The following is a 20184-nucleotide window of genomic DNA, read 5'->3' on the forward strand; positions in this document are numbered from 1 at the left end:
TTTAAAAAAAAAATTATGGGAGATGATACAGGCTGACCCAATTATATATTTGAAATATCAGGTTAATATAACCCCCCAAAAAATCTAAAAAGTACTTAATCTGAAATTTTTTTTATATATATCAGGAACATTTTTATATGAAGGAAAATTTATATAGAAAAAATTTTCTGTGGAATATAACAGAAATAATACATGTGTGTAATACTTACAACATGTATATATGTATATATAGGCCCATATATTGACCAATCGAAACCGTGAGAAAATATATATATGTAACTGTGCAAAAGAATATAATAAAAATTATAAAAATATTTTTGCCAATAAATGTATGTGCAGAAGAATTTTTTGTGCAAAAAATACTATATAAGGTGCCGATAGATATATATATATATATATATATATATATATATATATATATATATATATATATATATATATATATATAATATCAATACTTGTATGTGCAAGAGAAATCTATATAAAGTGCCAAGTGATAAGTATATAAAATATACTATAAAACATGCACAATCTATGTACTGCCTCTCACAATATTTGTGCTATCAATACAAATAGATAAAGTGCAGCATGCAATAATTGTGCAAAAAACATGAAATTTATATAACATCCGCACCTGAGTGCAAGTGCGGATATCACAAGGTGTACCACTATGAACAATGCACAATTAGGGCCAGTGAAAAAATTAAATATAGGTAGCTGGAGATTTATAATATCAAAATGTCAGGGTGCATAAATTATATAGTGACAGTTGCAGAGTGCAACGCTGTAATCCAGACACTACCACAATATCACAGGTGTTCCAGAAACACTTAGTAAACAGGTGTTTCAGAAGTACTTAGTAAAAAAAGGGGGAATACGATCTATACAATATACGATATACCTGTATAAAGAGGGTCAGCCAGGTCCCGTGTGGCGCACCCCGACGCGCATTTCGGATCTAAATCCTTCGTCGGGGGTCAGCCTATCCCAGTGGGGATCAGAGCACACTCTACTCGTTCGATGGGGGCTTCTTGGGCCATTCAGCACCAGGCGTCGGCGGAACAGGTCTGCAAGGCTGCCACTTGGTCCAGTCTGCACACGTTCTCTAAGCACTATAATATTCACACCCAGACTTCCGCTGATGCGAGTCTGGGCAGGCGAATTCTGCAGGCCGCGGTGGCGCACATTTAGGCAGATGTTACGTGGGCCCTGATCTGTTATGTTATGCCCCACCCGGGGACTGCTTTTTGGACGTCTGATGGTCCTGTGTCCCCCAATGAGGCAAAGGAGAAAAAGGGATTTTTGTGTACTCAACGTAAAATCCTTTTCTCCGAGCCAATCATTGGGGGACACGACACCCACCCTGTTAGCCTAATGGTTCTGTGCTTGTTATGTAATTTGACTTGTTGTACTCCTATATGTTGTTAATGATCTTCTACTGCTTTGCACTGAACTGGTTCTCTGGGAGCCAGCGTGAGGGTGTATACTGCAGAGGAGGAGCTAACTTTCTTTGTATTAACTTAGTGTCAGCCTCCTAGTGGCAGCAGCATAACACCCCTTGGTCTTGTGTCCCCCAATGATTGGCTCGGACAAAAGGATTTTACGGTGAGTACACAAAAATCCCTTTTTTCGATGACCTTCTGGATGGAGTGGCCCTTTTCTGTTTCCTAAGTAGCTTTTCAGCCATTCCTACTTCAAGGGCATCTCCCTTTTCTCTTTTTGTCAATTTCATTAAGTACATGAGTACATGGTGTATTGCTCCCTTTACAGAATGTCCAATTCCACCGGAGCACAATTTTTCTCTTTAATATGCTTACACGGAGCTGATTTCATATAGACATTAGCCTATCTTTTTTCCAGATTCCTTCAGTGGCGTCATCTTGTCCTGCCATACCTCTCCAGAACACATGGTTTGGTGATAACGGTACTCCGTGATCATTCTTTCTCTTCCCACCCCTAAGAACTGTTTTTGATGTCCCGCAAGGTTTTTTTTTCTACTTCCGCTTCTGTTCCACCTGATTCATCTTTGTGGCTGTAGAAGGGGTATAGCTGGCTGAAAGATCAAACACTCTTAGTGGCAGCAGCTATAATCCACAGTTTCTGTCCCCAAAATGAAATTGATGAGAAAATGATTTTTTTAGCAAATCACAGATCACATCAGGACTACAAGATCCCAGGTACTTTCAACTGCATCATATCTAATGTGGTGTACTTAATTATTTATACTAAATGTCCAACCGGGGGTCTGTGTGTAGGGGAGACAGGGCAAAAGCTTAGAACAAGCATGAAATCTCATCGCCACACGAGAAAAAACAATGGATCTACCTGTAGCCAAACATTTTTGTATCCCTGATCACAGCACCATGGACATTAAATTACTTTCCTTGTATTAAAAGGTAACTTCAAATCTCAGAGAGACAGAAGAGTCTGGGAGTATAAACTCATGACGATCCTTGACACACTCAGAATGAATGTGTCGCATGGATTTATGTCTTTTTACATCAATTAAGGAATTTGCTCCTCAGACCTTGTGGGGGCATCACAACACAGAACCAGATCCCAATCGGAGGACAATAAAACTTTTACACTCCTTATCTATGAACTGTTCCAATATTTATGGCCACAACTGTTTATCCCTCTCCCATAATGATAGTTCTGCTTCACATCACTTGTCTTATCTATTGCATTATTTCTGTGCTGTGTTGTACATAAATGTGTTTCTTTAGATTTTGTATTAGTCTATGCCTGATGAAGAAACCTGAGTAGTCTCGAAAGCTTGCAATTTGTTACCATCTTTTCAGTTAGCCATTAAAAGGTATCAACCACTGAGGACTCTCAATGGCAAATATTTTTCTCAGCAAATGCCAAAAATCAAATTTTTATTCGGTCTCCCATGACAGCACCATGAGAGAGGGGATCCGCCCTTCAGGAACAGGAAACCTACAGACATTAAAGGACGTCACCTCTCCCATGCATCAGTTGGTTTCCTGTCCCTGACGGGGAACCTTGTCCTTATCAGACATACCTGTAGAAGATCAACGGATCCCAGACCCGGCCGGTTGGTTCAGGGGTCCCCTGCCTCGGCCATTGAGGCGTCCCTGGAAGCGCTACGGTGGGTCCGGGGTGGACCGCTTGACAGTGAGCGGAGCAGGTGGAGTGGTGTCCGGAGAGGATTACCAACCCTGGAAGGTCAGGAAGAAGGGGTGAGTATTCCCTTGCAGTAGCTGCATGGTCCCGCTTGAAGCGTGCGGCCCAGGGCTGGGGGTGTGTCCTGGGGCTCCGGTGACGCATCTGGGGACGTCCAGGGGCGTGACACATCCTGGACAGCACTTATGATGCGGCTGGTGTTGCCATGGTGATGGGGCAAGGCCTGTGGGCGTGTCCCAAGAACTTGTCACAGCCTGTGCGGTTGGATGGCGCTTCTGCGGTGCGCCGCGATCGCGTGCCTGTGGCCGCCCTGCTGCGGCCGGGATGGGGGGAATTCATCCGGGTCCATTCCAAGGCCGGTGCGCAGTCATGTGCCTGCAAAGACGCGGGGCGCTTGGGCAGTCGCATCATGTCTAGGTGTGGCGGTGATCTGGGGAAGGAAGAGGTGCCAGGATCAGGTACCTGATGACCCGGATTTCTGGGGCGGCGTGCCCAGTGGTTAAAAAGGGCATTTGCACGATTATCAGCACTTCTGGGCCCAATCCTGGTTCAAGAAGGATGGAGTCAGGCGAGCAGCAGGAGCAGGTACACCCTGTACAGCAGCAGCACCTCGTTCAGAAGCCCCGTGCAGCCCGGGGTAAGGCCCGTGAGGATACAGGAGGTAGCCAGGAAAGCGAAAGTCAGTTGTCAGAAATGTCCATCTGCAGGAGCACCTCCACAGTGGATGAGTCAGCAGCGTCGGCTGATATGCGCCTCCCTCATAATCTGGTACTTATTCGTTTGCCGCCCTTTTGAGTGATCTTTGTGAAAGTTCACTCAGTGATGTAGTCTTCCCCTTATTTCTCCTGATCTGACAGGGAAATAAATACGCAGGAAAGTCAAGTCACATGAAATGTGCCCTTTGCAGTTCCTCTTGCCGGACTCCTGCCCGAAAAGATTGTGTCAGTCCTGTGTCCAGCAGACGGTAACTAAGGAGACACCTAACTTCGCCACAAGCCTAAAGGATATTATTAGGGCGGAATTGAGGGAGTCGATGATATGCTTATCCCAGGGAGAATGTTCTAAGGGGAAGGGGAAAGGATGGAAGACTAAGCTCCTGGAGTCAGACTCTTCTATTGACTTTATTGAGGATGAGGACTCTTCCAGTTCATCTCCTTCAGCATCCTCTTCTTCGGAAGATGCCACTTCCGTTTCCCCATAGACCAAGTGGATAAACTAGTGAAGGTGGTCAGAAGCTCTATGGGGATAGTATAATGTTCGCCTGAGCGTTCTGGTCAGGATGTCATGTTTGGGAGTGCTAGACCAAAGGAAGCACAGGTCCTTCCCCTTAAATGATAAAATCCATTCTGTGGTGCGACGGGAGTGGAAGAGGCCAGAGAAGAGGGGCTCCCTTCCCCCAGCGTTTAAGAGGGGATACCCTTTTGAGTAGCAAGTACTTGGGAATAAGGACCCGAAACTCGATGCGGCAGTGGCCAAAGAGTCAAAAAAATCTTCATTGCCCTTTGAGGACCTGGGGACTTTAAAAGACCCTCTGGATAAGAAGGCGGACACGTTTCTTAAGTGGGCATGGGAATTGCAGGCAGGAGACCTAAGGCCAGCATTGCATCTACATATACCGTCAGGTCAATGATGATCTGGTTTGATTAGCTAGAAGCGAAATTAAAAGAAGGAGCCTCTCAAGAATCTATTCTAAATCTAAACACCTTAACAGTGATTCAGGGTGCTGCAGCGTTCTTGTCAGATGCCTCTGCAGACTCGGTCAGGATAACGGCTAAAGCAGCGGGCCTCTGAAACACGGCTAGGAGAGCATTATGGTTGAATTGCTGGCCCGGGAATATTCAGGCTTGGTATAGACTGTGTTCTGTTCCATGTGAGGGGAATTACCTCTTAGGACCAGTCCTGGATGAGCTTCTGGAGAAGGCAGGGGATGACAAAAAGAAGTTCCTCAGTCTGTCGGCTCCTTCCTACAGGTGTCCCTTCAGTAGGAGGAGGTCCAGTCGTAGGAAGCCTTCCAGGGACCGGGACAGAGCCAAGTGGGATGAAAGGAAAATAAAAAAAAGTACAGCGTTCATGTTTGAGGGCTTCTCACGAGAGCGTAAGAATCCACCCCAATGACTGCCAGCCCTGTAGGGGGTAGGCTGTGTGCCTTCTACCCGGCCTGGTCAAATATTACTAATTGTGACTGGGTTAGGTAGCATATCATCAGGGCTGAGATTATAGTTTTCGTCTATCCCACTGGACAGGTTCATGATAACCACTTCCTGGTCATCCCCCTCGGAACAGGGAGCCCTGGAGGCTGAGGTCCTGGAAATATGGCGTAAAGCAGTCCTGGTTGAGGTTCCTGGGCTAGAAAGGGGTAAGGGATTTTACTCCCCCCTCTTTTCTGATTTGGAAGCCGGATGGCTCTTTCAGGACGATCATTAACCTTAGAGCTCTAAATTGGTTCTTGGTAGTACGCCCCTTCAAAATGGATTCTATTGTATCAGCAATAAGCTAAACTTTAAAAACTGTTTTATGACAGTGTTGGATCTAAAAGATGTGCCTATTCACGCAGATCATCAGTGGTTCCTTAGGATGGTGGTAGTCATAGGGGGCTCGGCTAGGCATTTCCAATTTAGAGCTCTCCCATTTGGTCTTGCCATGGCCCCTCGCATTTTTACAAATGTGGTGGCCGAGGTCATGGCCCACCTGCGTAAAACCAATGTCTTGATTATTCCCTACCTGGACGATTTTCTTATTGTAGGCAGGTCAGCGGATCATTGCTCAGCTCAAGTAGAGAGGATAATAGCCACTCTGGAGCATTTGGGGTGGCTATTGAACATTAAAAAATCTTGGCTACAGGCCTTAAGAGTGCAGCAGTTCCTGTGGCTCATTCTGGACTCAGAGAGGCAGAAGTGTCGTCTGCCGCCTGATAAATTGGTTAACCTTCAGCACCAAGTAATGAGAGCATCAAACAATCCCACTATGTCCCTTAGGAAGGCTATGTCCCTGTTGAGGTTAATAGCCTCCTGCATCCCAGCGGTCCGGTGGGCGCTGTTTCAAGAACCTTGCAGTGAGACATTTTGTTTAATGAGCCCTTAGGGATCCCCTTCTTCTATACCTTCTCTGAGGTGGTGGTTAGACTGGGATAATCTGTCCAGGGGGGTTCCCTTGGAAAATCATATAACTCGGGTGGTCACCACGAACGCTAGCCTTACAGGATGGGGAGTGCATAAGGGGGAGGTCGTAGTCCAGGGATTATGGGGAGAACAGTTATATAGTTCTTGTAACCTGAAGGAGCTGATGGCAGTGGAGCTGGCTGTGAGAAGGCTCCTTATATCCCTACAGGGTCATCATGTCATGAACCTCTCCAACAATCAGGTTGCGGTGACCTACATCAACCACCAAGGGGGAACTCGGTCCAGACCCCTAATGGAAGTGGCAGAGCGGTTATTCCAAGTAGCAGAGGAACATTTTCTGTCTCTGACAGCTTTGCACATAAGAGGAAAGGACAACATCAGAGCAGACTTTTTCAGCCGCATCCTACTCAGGCAGGGAGAATGGACGCTGAAAAGTTCCATCTACGACCAGACTGTGCAAATGTGGGGTCATCTAGACATAGACCTCTACACCACCAGGAAGAACAGAAAAGTGAGGCAGTTCTGTTCTCTCAACCCCAGAGAAAAACTACTGGTGGTAGATGCCTTCTTTATCAAGTGGGACTTCAACCGGAGTTATGCCTTCCACCCCCCCCCGAGCCCTTTTACCTCTGGCGGTGTTGAAGATCAGGGAGGACAAGATAAGAATTAACGTGATTGCCCCCTTTTGGCCAAAAAGGACATGGTTTTCATGGCTAAGGACCATGTTGGTCTCTAAACCATGGGTGCTACTGGAGATCTTGGAAATCCTCTCTCAGGGACCGGTCTACCATCCATGAGTGGCAGGGCTTCACCTGACAGCATGGAATTTGAGAGATCATTACTGAGGGATAAGGGATTTTCCCCCAATTTGATAGCCACTGTCCTAAAGAGTAGGAAGGTAGTCACAACCAAGATCTACCCCAGAACCTGGAAGACGTTTCTAGCTACCTCAGAATTTAGAGTCGGGGAGAGTGTCCCGACACGTCAGGTTCTGGAGTTTTTTAAAAAAGGACCGGAAAAGGGACCTTCCACAAGTATACTTAAGGTCCAAGGTTTCAGACCTTTGGGCCTTGTTTAGCTGTGATATTGCGGGTAATTGCTGGGTCACCAGATTTATTAAAGTGTCTAGTAGATCTAGGCCCATTCTTAAAGAGAGGATTGTGCCATGGGACTTGAACTTGGTTCTCACAGCTATGACAGATTCCCCATTTGAACCCATTGCTTCAGCCCCTATAAAGGTGCTCTCCCTTATATTAGCTCTCTTGGTTGCGTTAACATCATCTCAGAGAGTGATATCCAGGCTTTTTCTAGACTCTATCCATATACCCAGTTTCTGGAAGACAGGGTTATAGTTAGGCCAGATCCATCTTACTTGCCCAAAGTAAACTCCAAATTCCATAGGTCACAGGAAATAGTTCTCCCTTCCTTCTTTCTCAATCCTAGACGCCAGAAAGAGATAGTTTCATACTCTAGATGTTAGAAGGTGCCTGTTAGAGTATTTATCTGTCAATGATCCTTGGAAGAAGGATAATTCCTTATTTGTGTCCTTCCAGGGGGCCAGGAAGGGTCTTAAGGTACCTTCACATTAAGCGACGCTGCAGTGATAGCGACAACGATGCCGATCGCTGCAGCGTCGCTGTTTGATCGCTGGAGAGCTGTCACACAGACGGCTCTCCAGCGACCAACGATGCCGAGGTCCCCGGGTAACCAGGGTAAACATCGGGTTGCTAAGCGCAGGATCGCGCTTAGTAACCTGTTTACCCTGGTCACCAGTGTAAAATGTAAAAATAACAAACACTACATACTTACATTCGCGTCCCCCGGCGTCCGCTTCCTGCCACTGACTGAGCGCCGGCCCTAACAGCACAGCGGTGACGTCACCGCTGTGCTGTACTTTCACTTTCACTTTACGGCGCTCAGTCAGTGTGGGAAGCGGACGCCGGGGGACGCGAATGTAAGTATGTACTGTTTTTTTTTTTATACATTTTACACTGGTAACCAGGGTAAACATCGGGTTACTAAGTGCGGCCCTGCGCTTAGTAACCCGATGTTTACCCTGGTTACCAGTGTAAAACATCGCTGGTATTGTTGCTTTTGGTGTCAAACCCAACGATAAACGCCGGTCTGACGACCAAATAAAGTTCTGAACTTTGTTCAACGACCAGCGATATCACAGCAGGATCCTGATCGCTGCTGCCTGTCAAACTAAACGATATCGCTAGCCAGGACGCTGCAACGTCACGGATCGCTAGCGATATCGTTTAGTGTGAAGGTACCTTTAGGGTGTCAAGAAGTACTTTAGCTAGGTGGATTAGGGAGGCTATTTCATTAGCGTATACATTGAGTGGCAAGACAGCACCAGAGGGTCGGAGAGCGCATTCCACTTGAGCAATGGCAATCTCATGGGCGGAGAGATCGGAGGTCTCAATCGAGCAGATATGTAAGGCAGCTAGATGGTCTTCTCCTTCGACCTTTTATAAACATTATAGGTTGGATATGGGTGCCTCTTCAGATCTCACCTTTGGTATAAGGGTGCTGCAGGCTGTGGTCTCCCCCCTAAGAAAATTCTTACCTCTCTGTAATTCTCTCGTGGTGCTGTCATGGGATACCAAATAAAGTCTTAGTTACTTACCGGTAACAGTATTTTTCGGAGCCCATGACGGTGCCCTAAGATTCCCTCTTTTCACATGTGGGTGTGCACTTCTTCCTCTTGTAAGTATTCACGAGTGTGAAGTTCAGGTATTAGGGTATTGTATATTTCTGCCATTAACCCCTTTCTGCCATCGGATGGAATAGTATGTCCGATGGCAGAACCCCGCTTTGATGCGGGCCCAAGTTGTGAGCCCACATCAAAGCCGGGACATGTCAGCTGTTTTGAACAGCTGACATGTGCCCGCAATAGGCGCCGGTGAAATCGCGATCCGCCCACACCTATTAACTAGTTAAATGCTGCTGTCAAACTGTGACAGCGGCATTTAACAAGAGCATCCGGCCGGAAATGTGCGCATCGGTGACCCCCATCACGTGATCGGGGGTCATCGTTGCGTCGGCATAACAACCAGAGGTCTTCTCCAGACCAGGTAGCCTACACTCCTATTCCTGCCTATCGCGGAGGTTGGCACCTTGCCTTATTTATAATTTCTAATACTTTATATTATATTCATATAACTTTGGTCCTTTTTACATCTTTGCCTTATGGAACGGCTGTAGTGGGTGTTTATATGAATAATCTGCGGAAATGCTGAATCATACCCTAAGGGGTGGACATCACAGAGTATTAATGATGTAGTATGTCCTTTTAAATGCAGTGCCTAATACTCATTTCTATTATAAACATTTAGTTATGCCTAGTAGGGCCACAGCAAAATGTGTAAGACAGCTCTATATGAGCCTTGTACATTTGTTTGGGCTAGAAGGTAAGGAGCGTATAAAGCGGTTATCATCTCCGGTGCGGCGTATGGTTGTGGTAAATCTGGATGCAAATTATGAATTTGAATGTTTGTTTACATCTGGTATATATTGGATAAATAACTGGGTTGTGGTCACTGTAAGCCTCTTTGAAACTATACTGTATGAATAATCTGTGGTATAAAGTATTGATGTAAGGACAACTGATAGTTAGTGCCGATTCTATATACTTACCACATATTAACCCGTAATTAGGTATTGGCCATCACATGCTATTGTAAATATACATACTGAATATATAAGCCTCGGTAGAAGGAGTTGGTACACCTTGGATGGTTTCATATTTACATAAGAGTGATAGAAGGTGGCATACTTATGGATAATTCATAAGAGGCTAATGGTCGTCATACTCATAATTTGCCATAGTAACTTGGTAGGATGAATGCATCCAGTATGATTCTTCTATTTACCTATCTATAGTTATAGGTTTGGAGATCAGCCAACACTGTCAACAAATTTTGTTTGTTTTTCATTTTCCCGTTCCCTATTCTGTTTTGGTTTGGGTTCACACATGCACAAGGGTCCTTCCCTTCCCCCTGTTTTGTATAAGTTATATGTGAATTGATTTTACCTATACCTAATATAGGTTAAGTTTTATATCTTCTTCCAATTGCTATTTATATATGGTTGTTGATGCCAGATTGCTGTGAGCGTCACCCTGTGGTCGGCGCTCATAGCAATGCTGTAATTCAGCTACATAGGGGCGATCTGAGCATCGCCCCTATGTAGCAGAGCTGATCAGGCTATGCCAGCTTCTCGCCTCCCATGGAGGCTATTGAAGCAAAGCAAAAGTAAAAAAAAAAAATTAAAAATATAAAAATATATATATATACTGTATATATAAAAGTTCAAATCACCCCCCGTTTCGCCCCATTCAAATTAAAGCAATAAAAAAAAAAATCAAACCTACACATATTTTGTACCGCTGCTATCAGAATCGCCCGATCGATCAATAAAAAAAATTAACCTGATTGCTAAAAGGCGTAGCGAGAAAAAAAATTAAAAACGCCAGATTTACGGGTTTTTTTTGTCGCTGCGACATTGCATTTCGCAATAACGGGCGATCAAAAAAAGTTATATGCACTGAAATGATGTCATTAAAAATGTCAGCTCGGCACACAAAAGATAAGCCCCCCCACCCCATGCTCTGTAATCCAAGTGATGCATGCACCCTTTTATGTCTGTAGGTTTCCTGTCCCTGAAGGGTCATGGGCTCTGAAAAATACCGTTACCAGTAAAAGTGACTAAGACTTTTGTTTTTGTGCAAAGGTAACCCCTTTCTATTTGACTTGCATAACAACCCACTTGCATATTTTCCACATGAGCATTTCTGTGGGCCTTCTAACTCAATTGATGTGTAGAGATGTTCCAGATGTTGGATGTTGCTCAAAAGAATTGCAGTTTTCTTAAGCTCTGTTCACATTTGTCATATTTTATTATGGAAACCATGACACTGAGATGGAGTCCACTTGTTAACATATTTAATTGAACACTTTTATAAACTGCATTAAGTTCAATTGGATTGATCAGTACGCTAGAAGAATAGCACTGTACTGTCAACTGCTGTAATCTTGTCCTCAAATATATTGGATCAGTGTAATTACAGACAGCAAAGTGTGTGGCTAGAGAACAGAGCTAGAAGGCTAAATGTGATCCGTCCTCAAATGTACTGCTAGTCATGGCAACTGCCATTGCCACCGTCTGATCCGTCGCTGTCCTTTTTTTTCGATGTACACAAAAAACGTCACTTTGTCCTTGTCTCCGGCCGCCGGACAAACAATTTTCGACGGATCCGGCGAACGACGGATGAAACGTGAGGCCATCTGTCGCAATCCATCGCTAATACAAGTCTGAGTAAAAAACAGTTTCGGCAATTTTCAAAATTCGACGGATTGCGACTGATGGCAAAAAAACTGATGTGTGAAAGGGGCCTTAGTCTTTTAAGCATTTTTAATGTGCGTTGTATTTGGTGGTGTTTATATGTTTTACTTTGTATTTTCCTCAGAAACTGGAAGTAGATCTAACAAGTGTAAAAGCAAATCGTGAGCAATGTGTGCAAGATCTTCAGCTACAGAAGCAGCAGAGCTCACAACTGGAGCTAAAAGTGTCAGAACTTGTCAAACAGCTTGAGGATGAGAAGACAATGTAAGGAACTGTCCCCATTGTCAATACATATAACATGCTAAAGTCATAGCTCCCTATTATGAATATTGTCTCTGCTAGGAGTGTTTGAAGGCTCATGGCTGTACTTTTATTATTTAACGTCTTAAGTATTTTGTACGTTATGTAGGGTTTTTTTTTCACATTTAGTGTGTTGCATATAATCAGCTGTTATAGCAAAAAGATTTGCAGGATCCTGGTCCCAGCCGCCATGTCAGTAAGCAGTGGCTGCCAGACCAGAACCATGCGAATCTCCTTCTACCTGCTGGGAATCCCAGTGCCTCTTCTAATTAGTAGGTCTTGGGCAGTGTCCTCATTGCGGCAGATTGCATGTATTATATTACACCGGGCCTACTATCTGAAGAGATGCATGCATGTAGGAGAAGGTTTGCAGGACTTTGATCTAGCAGCCACAGACTACCGAAATGGCCACTGGACCAGAGTCCCGACAAAAGAGAAACAAACTTTCTATTTTACCACAAAATACAACGTTTCCCTTTTTTTTATTTATTAAAAAGTAATTCCGCATCATACCCGCTAAAAGAAGGAAGCTCAACACTATTGTTTTTCAGACCGCACTGACCCCTAGTCATAGCCACCTGGTAAGGATGAATCACACCGAAATGCTTATTCTGTGAAGGTCCTTCCTCTTAGACCACTACAGATCCTGAGAATGAAGTGACCACAATGATAATTCAGTGCTGCAGACCTTTCAGTCTTTCTCTGCACTGCGGCACCTAGATCCCTAGTCTGCAAAGGAGCTGCAGCACAGTTTGTTAAAAGTAAATGGGACCAGATGCAGTTACCTGAACAGATGGGTGGCATTTAGCACCACTGTCTGGGGAAAAAAACGCTGAAGGCCATTCATTCTCATGACTGATGATGAGTCCCAGTGTCTTGCCTTACAAAAATAAACTGATGTTGTATCCTTGTGAAAAGTGATTATCTAAAGTAGACAACCCCATTAGTATTACAGTGACCTTACAGGCCAACCCTCTACCATACTCATCCTCTGCTTTAAATAAGGAGGGTGGTGGTTTATTCTTTGGTGCACTACAGATCCCTAACAATCTTTTATCTAATGTGTTTCTTGTAAACAGAGTTGGTAATGTGAAGCAGGAGGTACAGAAAAAGTCAGATGCCCTGATCCAATCCAAGGAACAAATTTCAAAACAAGAGAAAGAGTTGACCAGTCTTAAGGAGTCCACAGAAAAGATGAAGCAAGATCTCGAAAAATTATCAGCACACAAACAAGAAGCTGTCACTAGTTTGGAGAAACTGAAGCTGGAGAGGGAAACCTTGCAGAAGGAACTCACAGATGCCAAAGACACGCTAACAAAAAGGACAGCGGCTCTTGAAAAGTCTAAAGAGGTAATGGAAAAGGAAAGACAGACTGGAAAAGAACTCATTCAAGTCATGGTAAGCATATTGTCACCTAAAGGTCTTTGTTTAAGTTTTCAATGGACTTTCAAGGCTGAGTTTTGTCTTTTTAATGACACGTGTGCCAAAGTTTTAGCCAGGTGTGAAAATGAATACCATATTTGTAACATTTAACAAAACGCAAAGTGAAAGCGCAAAATAGAAATTAAAGTCAAATCAATATTTAGTGTGCCAACCATTGCCTTTGGCGAACTGAAGACCGCGCACACGGTGTGAATTTTGAGGTGATTTATTGAAGCCTACGCGTTTCAAGAGCTTTCCTGCTCTCTTCTTCAGGGCAACCATTGCCTTTAAAACAGCATCAATTCTTGTAGAAGGTCAGGGATTTTGTAGGATTCATAGATAGGTGTATGAGTAACCAGTTATTATTATTATTTATTTATATAGCACCAGTTCTACAAACCAGTGATAAAGATCATCATTTTTATATGTAGGTTGAACTAGTCATTAACTGAAACCGAAACAGCTATGTAGAATGCTTAACACTTTGTGAGGAACAGCCAAACTGTGCTACAAAGGTCTGGTTTCATGTCACAGACTAAGCACGTTAACAAGGCTCAATGTAATTGTACTACATCAGCAATGTCCATACCAGGCACAGAATTCAAAGCAGACTTCAAACTCTTTTGAACAAACAACAAGAAATGGGCATCATTGAGGTCAACTCAAAATTCAGTTGGACCCAGCTAGCTACACCCATCTGATGTTTGGGAAGTGTGTCCAGAAGTGGGCTTCATGGAATAATTGCAGCAACAAAAAAAAAAAAACTACCTTCGATATTGAAACAAGGCCAAGCAACTCAACTATGTACGAAAACAGGAATCGGGTTACAGAAAAATGGAAGCAAATTCTCTGGACTGATGAGTCACTTCACCAAATGGAGTTGGGTATTTGCTCATAATTAATTGTTCTCACTGTTGAGAAATACAGACAGAAACTTATTTATTGTGCAATAGCATCAGGGACTGGTGAGATTGGCTCCCAATTTATTTAACAGCTAGCAACTAGCTTCAGCATACACTACCGTTCAAAAGTTTAGGGTCACTTAGAAATTTCCTTATTTTTGAAACAAAAGCACAGTTTTTTCCAATGAAGCTAACATTAAATGATTCAGAAATACACTCTATACATTGTTAATGTGGTAAATGACTATTCTAGCTGCAAACGTCTGGTTTGTAATGCAATATCTTCATAGGTGCCCATTTTCAACAATCATCACTCCAGTGTTCTTATGGTACTTTGTGTTTGCTAACTGTGCAAGTAGGCTAATGGATGGTTAGAATACCCTTGAAAATCCTTGTGCAAGTATGTAAGCACAGCTGAAAACAGTTTGGCTGATTAGAGAACCTATAAACCTGACCTTCCTTTGAGCTAGTTGAGAATCAGGAGCATTGCATTTGTTGGCTCCATTAAACTTTCAAAATGGCCAGAAAAAAAGATCTTTCATGTGAAACTCGACAGTCTATTCTTGTTCTTAGAAATGAAGGTTATTCCATGGGAGAAATTGCCAAGAAACTGAAGATTTCCTACAATTGTGTGTACTACTCCCCTCAGAGGAGAGCACAAACAGGTTCTAACCAGAGTAGAAAGAGAAGTGGGAGGCCCCGCTGCACAACTGAGCAACAAGACAAGTACATTAGAGTCTGTAGTTTGAGAAATCGACGCCTCATAGGTCCCCAACTGGCAGCTTCATTAAATAGTACACGCAAAACGCCAGTGTCAACGTCAACAGTGAAGAGGCGACTCCGGAATGCTGGCCTTCAGGGCAGAGTGGCAAAGAAAAAAGCCATATCTGAGACTGGCTAATAAAAGGAAAAGAATACAGACATTGGTGAGAGGAAGATTGGAAAAAAGTATTATGGACAGAAAAATCCAAGTTTGAGGTGTTTGGATCACACAGAAGAACATTTGTGAGAGGCAGAACAACTGAAAAGATGCTGGAAGAGTGCCTGATTCCATCTGTCATGCATGGTGGAGGTAATGTGATGGTCTGGGGTTGCTTTGGAGCTGGTAAAGTGGGAGATTTGTACAAGGTAAAAAGGATTTTCAATAAGGAAGGCAATCACTCCATTTTGCAATGCCTTGCCGTACACTGAGGACAGTGCTAGAATGCCAAAGGTCTGCAATGCTGTAATTACTGCAAAGGGAGCATTCTTCGACGAAAGCGAAGTTCGAAGGAGAAAATTATTATTTCAAATAAAAATCTTTTTTTCGAACCTTGTCAATGTCTGGACTAGATTTTGAATTAATTTGGCAACTCATTTGATTAATAAAAGTATGAGTTATTATGGAAAACACAAGATTGTCTGGGTGACCCTAAACTTTTGAACGGTAGTGTATATAAGAACAAGGAGTGCTGAAAGTGATGATATAGCCCCTAGAGTTTCCTTATCATTGAGTCTGTCTGGCACTACATGAAGAGACAGAAGAATTTGGTCAAGCCTTCATCCACAGAAGATCTGTGGTTAGTTCTCCAAGATATTTGGAACAATTCCCCCTGCCACATTCCTTCCAAAATGGTGTACATTTGTACCTAAAAGAATTGATTCTGTTTTGAAGATAAATGGCAGTCTCATCAAATATTAATTCGATCTAGATTTCTTAATTTTTCAGCATTTTTTCCACACCTGCCTACAACTTTTGTACAAACTATAAACAAAAGGGTGAATGACCTCAGGAAGATCAAAACATCCTACTACAGTTTCCTACTCCACACTGCTGAGGGGCAAATACCCCGAAACAGCTGTCTGTGGATGGATACCATGTTTTGGCATAGGTGGTTTTCCTTTATTGGATGCTGCCCTTCCCGTGGTTGTTCCTTCCCGGTGAAAGACCTGGCTATTCATTGCTTGCGTTGAGAAACACGTGATGGTGTCTCTGCGGCTTTTCTACATGCATTTACAACTTTTGTACAGGCTGGAAAAACAAAAGGAGAGCCGCGAATGTCAGCAGGGAAGATACAGTACTCCTGCTACCATGCAACGGCCACAGGCCACTGACGTGACCAGTAGAATGGGACATGTGAATCGATTAGCACCAACTCTATTAATGTGCCATCATTGTGTTGCTAGTGCAGTGCCGTAAAAAAGTATTCATACCCCGTGCACTTTTCCATATTATTTCATGTTACATCCACAAACTTCAGTGTATTTTATGTGATATATCAACACAAAGTAGAAAGTATTAGTGAAGTGTAGAGAACTGATATACACTCACTGGCCACTTTATTAGGTACACCTGTCCAACTTCTTGTTAACACTTAATTTCTAATCAGCCAATCACATGGCGGCAACTCAGTGCATTTAGGCATGTAGACATGGTCAAGACAATCTCCTGCAGTTCAAACCGAGCATCAGTATGGGGAAGAAAGGTGATTTGAGTGCCTTTGAACGTGGCATGGTTGTTGGTGCCAGAAGGGCTGGTCTGAGTATTTCAGAAACTGCTGATCTACTGGGATTTTCACGCACAACCATCTCTAGGGTTTACAGAGAATGGTCCGAAAAAGAAAAAAAATCCAGTGAGCGGCAGTTCTGTGGGCGGAAATGCCTTGTTGATGCCAGAGGTCAGAGGAGAATGGGCAGACTGGTTCGAGCTGATAGAAAGGCAACAGTGACTCAAATCGCCACCCGTTACAACCAAGGTAGGCCTAAGAGCATCTCTGAACGCACAGTGCGTCGAACTTTGAGGCAGATGGGCTACAGCAGCAGAAGACCACACCGGGTACCACTCCTTTCAGCTAAGAACAGGAAACTGAGGCTACAATTTGTACAAGCTCATCGAAATTGGACAGTAGAAGATTGGAAAAACGTTGCTTGGTCTGATGAGTCTTGATTTCTGCTGCGACATTCGGATGGTAGGGTCAGAATTTGGCGTAAACAACATGAAAGCATGGATCCATCCTGCCTTGTATGGAGCATCTTTGGGATGTGCAGCCGACAAATCTGTGGCAACTGTGTGATGCCATCATGTCAATATGGACCAAAATCTCTGAGGAATGCTTCCAGCACCTTGTTGAATCTATGCCACGAAGAATTGAGGCAGTTCTGAAGGCAAAAGGGGTCCAACCCGTTACTAGCATGGTGTACCTAATAAAGTGGCCGGTGAGTGTATGGTCTTAAAATTATTAAAAAATATAAATCTGAAGATTGTGACATGCATTTGTATTCAGCCCCCTCTAGTCTGATACCTCTAAATAAAATACTGAGTGACCAATTGCCCCCCAGAAGTCACATAATTAGAAAATTGAGTCCATCTGTGTGTAATTTATTCTCAGTATAACTACAGCTGTTCAGTGAAGCCTCAGAGATTTGTTTGAGAACATTAGAGATAAAACATCATCATGAAAACCGAGGAACACACCAGCAGGTCATGGATAAAGTTGTGTGGAGACTAAAGGTTGGTTTAAAAAATAGGAACCCAAGTTCTAAACACTGAGCGCTGTTCGATCCATCATCCAAAAATGGAAGGAGTGTGGCACAACTGCATACCTACCAAGACATGGCTGTCCACCAAAACTGACATCGCAAGCAAGGGGAGCGCTAACCAGAGAAGCAGCCAAGAGGCTCATGGTTACTCTAGCGGAGCTTCAGAGATCCACAGCTCAGGTGGGTGAATCTGTTCACAAGACAACTATTAGTCATATACGCCACAAAACTGGCCTTTTATGGAAGAATGTTAAGAAGAAAGCCATTTTTTTAAAGCAAGCCATAAGAAGTCCCATTTTCTGTTTGAAACAATCCATGTAAGGAACATGTGTTAACATATGGAAGGAAACGCTCTGGTCAAATGAGACTGAAGTAGAACTTTTTTGGCTAAATGTGAAACGCTACGTGCATCAGAAAACTAACACAGCGCATCACCTGGAAAGCACCATCCCCACCATCAAACTTGGTGGTGGTGGCAGCATCATGCAGAGGGGATGCATTTCTTCAGCAGGGTCATGGAAGCTCGTAAGAGTTTATGGGAAGATTGATGGAGATAAATGTATGGCAATTCTGGAGGAAAACCTGTTAGAGACTTCCAGCGTCAGACTGGAGTACCTTTAGCCCAAGAGAGAAAATCATTCTTGGTGACCACTATGTAGCTACATAGAAATAAATACAAGACCACCAATTGTGGTCGCTATTATCAGGGTATAATATAAGGTAGTACAAGTCTTAATGATATAGCAGGGGTTGGGGTAACCCCTCATAGAATATAATGCAGCACCCTTCATAGACTATAATGTAGCCCCCTCATAGAATATAATGTAGCCCCTTCATAGAGTATAGTGCATCCCCCTCATCCGGTATAATGCAGCCCCCTCATAGGGTATAATGTAGCCTCACCTCATAAGATCTAATGTAGCCCCCTCGGTATAATTCAGCCTCCCATAGAATATAACATAGCTCCCTCATAGGGTATAATGTCGCTATATATATATATATATATATATATATATATATATATATATATATATATATATATATATATATATATATATATATATATATATATATATATATTCAAAAAAGGAAAACAGCACAAAAATAACTGAAGAAAAAAGTGGACTTTAATGCCTGAACAGCGTGCCGACATTTCTGATGTAATATCCTTTCTCAAGCTTGAGAAAGGAGATTACATCTATATTACTTTTTTCTTCAGTTATTTTTGTGCTGTTTTCCTTTTTTGATTCTATGTTTGGAGGTCACTGGATCGGTAGTTAGGAAAGCTTTGCATGTCATCTGAGGTAACACTGGATGCTGTTCCAATTTTATATATATATATATATATATATATATATATATATAGATAGATAGATAGATAGATTCAAGATTCAAAGAAGCTTTATTGGCAGGACCAAATACACATCAGTTTTGCCAAAGCAAGTGTATAAAGGCAATAGGGATAGGGACTGTGGGGATGTTGGGTAGGAGCTGTAGGGGAGGTGGATGGGGGCAGATCCAGGGTGGGGGCTATAGTCCATGGCATAGGGAAGGTGGATGGGGGCAGATCCATTGTGGGGGCTATTGTCCATGGCATCATAGTTCTCTTTCTCGCAGTCTGACATTCGCTCACATACCGCGCTGCTATCTCCACTGCTCTCTCTTCTTCTCCCAGCAGGATATATGTCTTCTCTTCCTCCTTCATGGTGATGAAGTCCGGGAAGAGATGTGAGAGTCTCCTGAAGTGAGTGTCCCTCACTGCTGAGTATTTGGAGCAGTGTAGCAGGAAGTGGGTTTTGTCCTCTATGGCCTCCTGATCACAGTGTTGGCACAGTCTTTCCTCCCTGGGCTTGTAGTTCTGCCTGTGTCGGCCACATTCGACGGCCAGACTGTGGGCACTGAGTCTATATCGGCTCAGGATCTTGCGATCTCTGGGGTCCGGGAGTTTCTCCAGATATGGGGCCAGTCTGTATTCTCTCTGTAGACTCCGGTACGTGTTCAGTTTCTGTGAGTTGTTGATATCATTCTTCCAGTCACTGACATACCTCTCCTGGCCTTCTTCTGCCATCTTCCTGATTCCGGCTTTTGTCAGGTTGTTATGATTGGTGTTCTGGTCCGGTTGGGTTTGGCTTGGCTGTTCCGAGGGTTCTGGTTTTTCTGTTTCACCTACATGTATCAGGGCTTTATGGTGATGGGAGCTTGGATTGCTCCTATGCAGGTGAGCCCGGAATGACAGCGCCCTCTTTAGAACTGTTAGGTGCAGAGGGAATCTGCCCAGCTCGGCCCGACAAGCACTGTTGGAGGTGCTCCGATGGACCTGGAGAAGGTGCTTGCAGAATTCCAGGTGGAATATTTCTGTTGGACTGGAATCCCACCTTGACCAGTCTGGGTAGGTGTGAGGACCCCAGACTTCGCTGCCATACAGG

At 43.6% G+C, this 20184-nt stretch overlaps 1 protein-coding gene across 6 annotated transcripts in view; it reads left to right on the plus strand.

The window, feature by feature from the left end:
• Window positions 1-20184, plus strand: part of EEA1 (early endosome antigen 1) — a 206943-nt gene that overhangs the window by 140927 nt on the left and 45832 nt on the right. For all 6 annotated transcript variants that reach the window (XM_077265415.1, XM_077265418.1, XM_077265414.1 and 3 more), the window contains 2 exons: window positions 11740-11879; window positions 12995-13313. In XM_077265415.1, coding sequence (XP_077121530.1) covers window positions 11740-11879; window positions 12995-13313 — 459 coding nt within the window. The remainder of the gene's footprint in view (window positions 1-11739; window positions 11880-12994; window positions 13314-20184) is intronic.

The sequence above is a fragment of the Ranitomeya variabilis genome, chromosome 5 (assembly GCF_051348905.1).
Source record: "Ranitomeya variabilis isolate aRanVar5 chromosome 5, aRanVar5.hap1, whole genome shotgun sequence".
Taxonomy (NCBI): Eukaryota; Metazoa; Chordata; class Amphibia; order Anura; family Dendrobatidae; genus Ranitomeya; species Ranitomeya variabilis.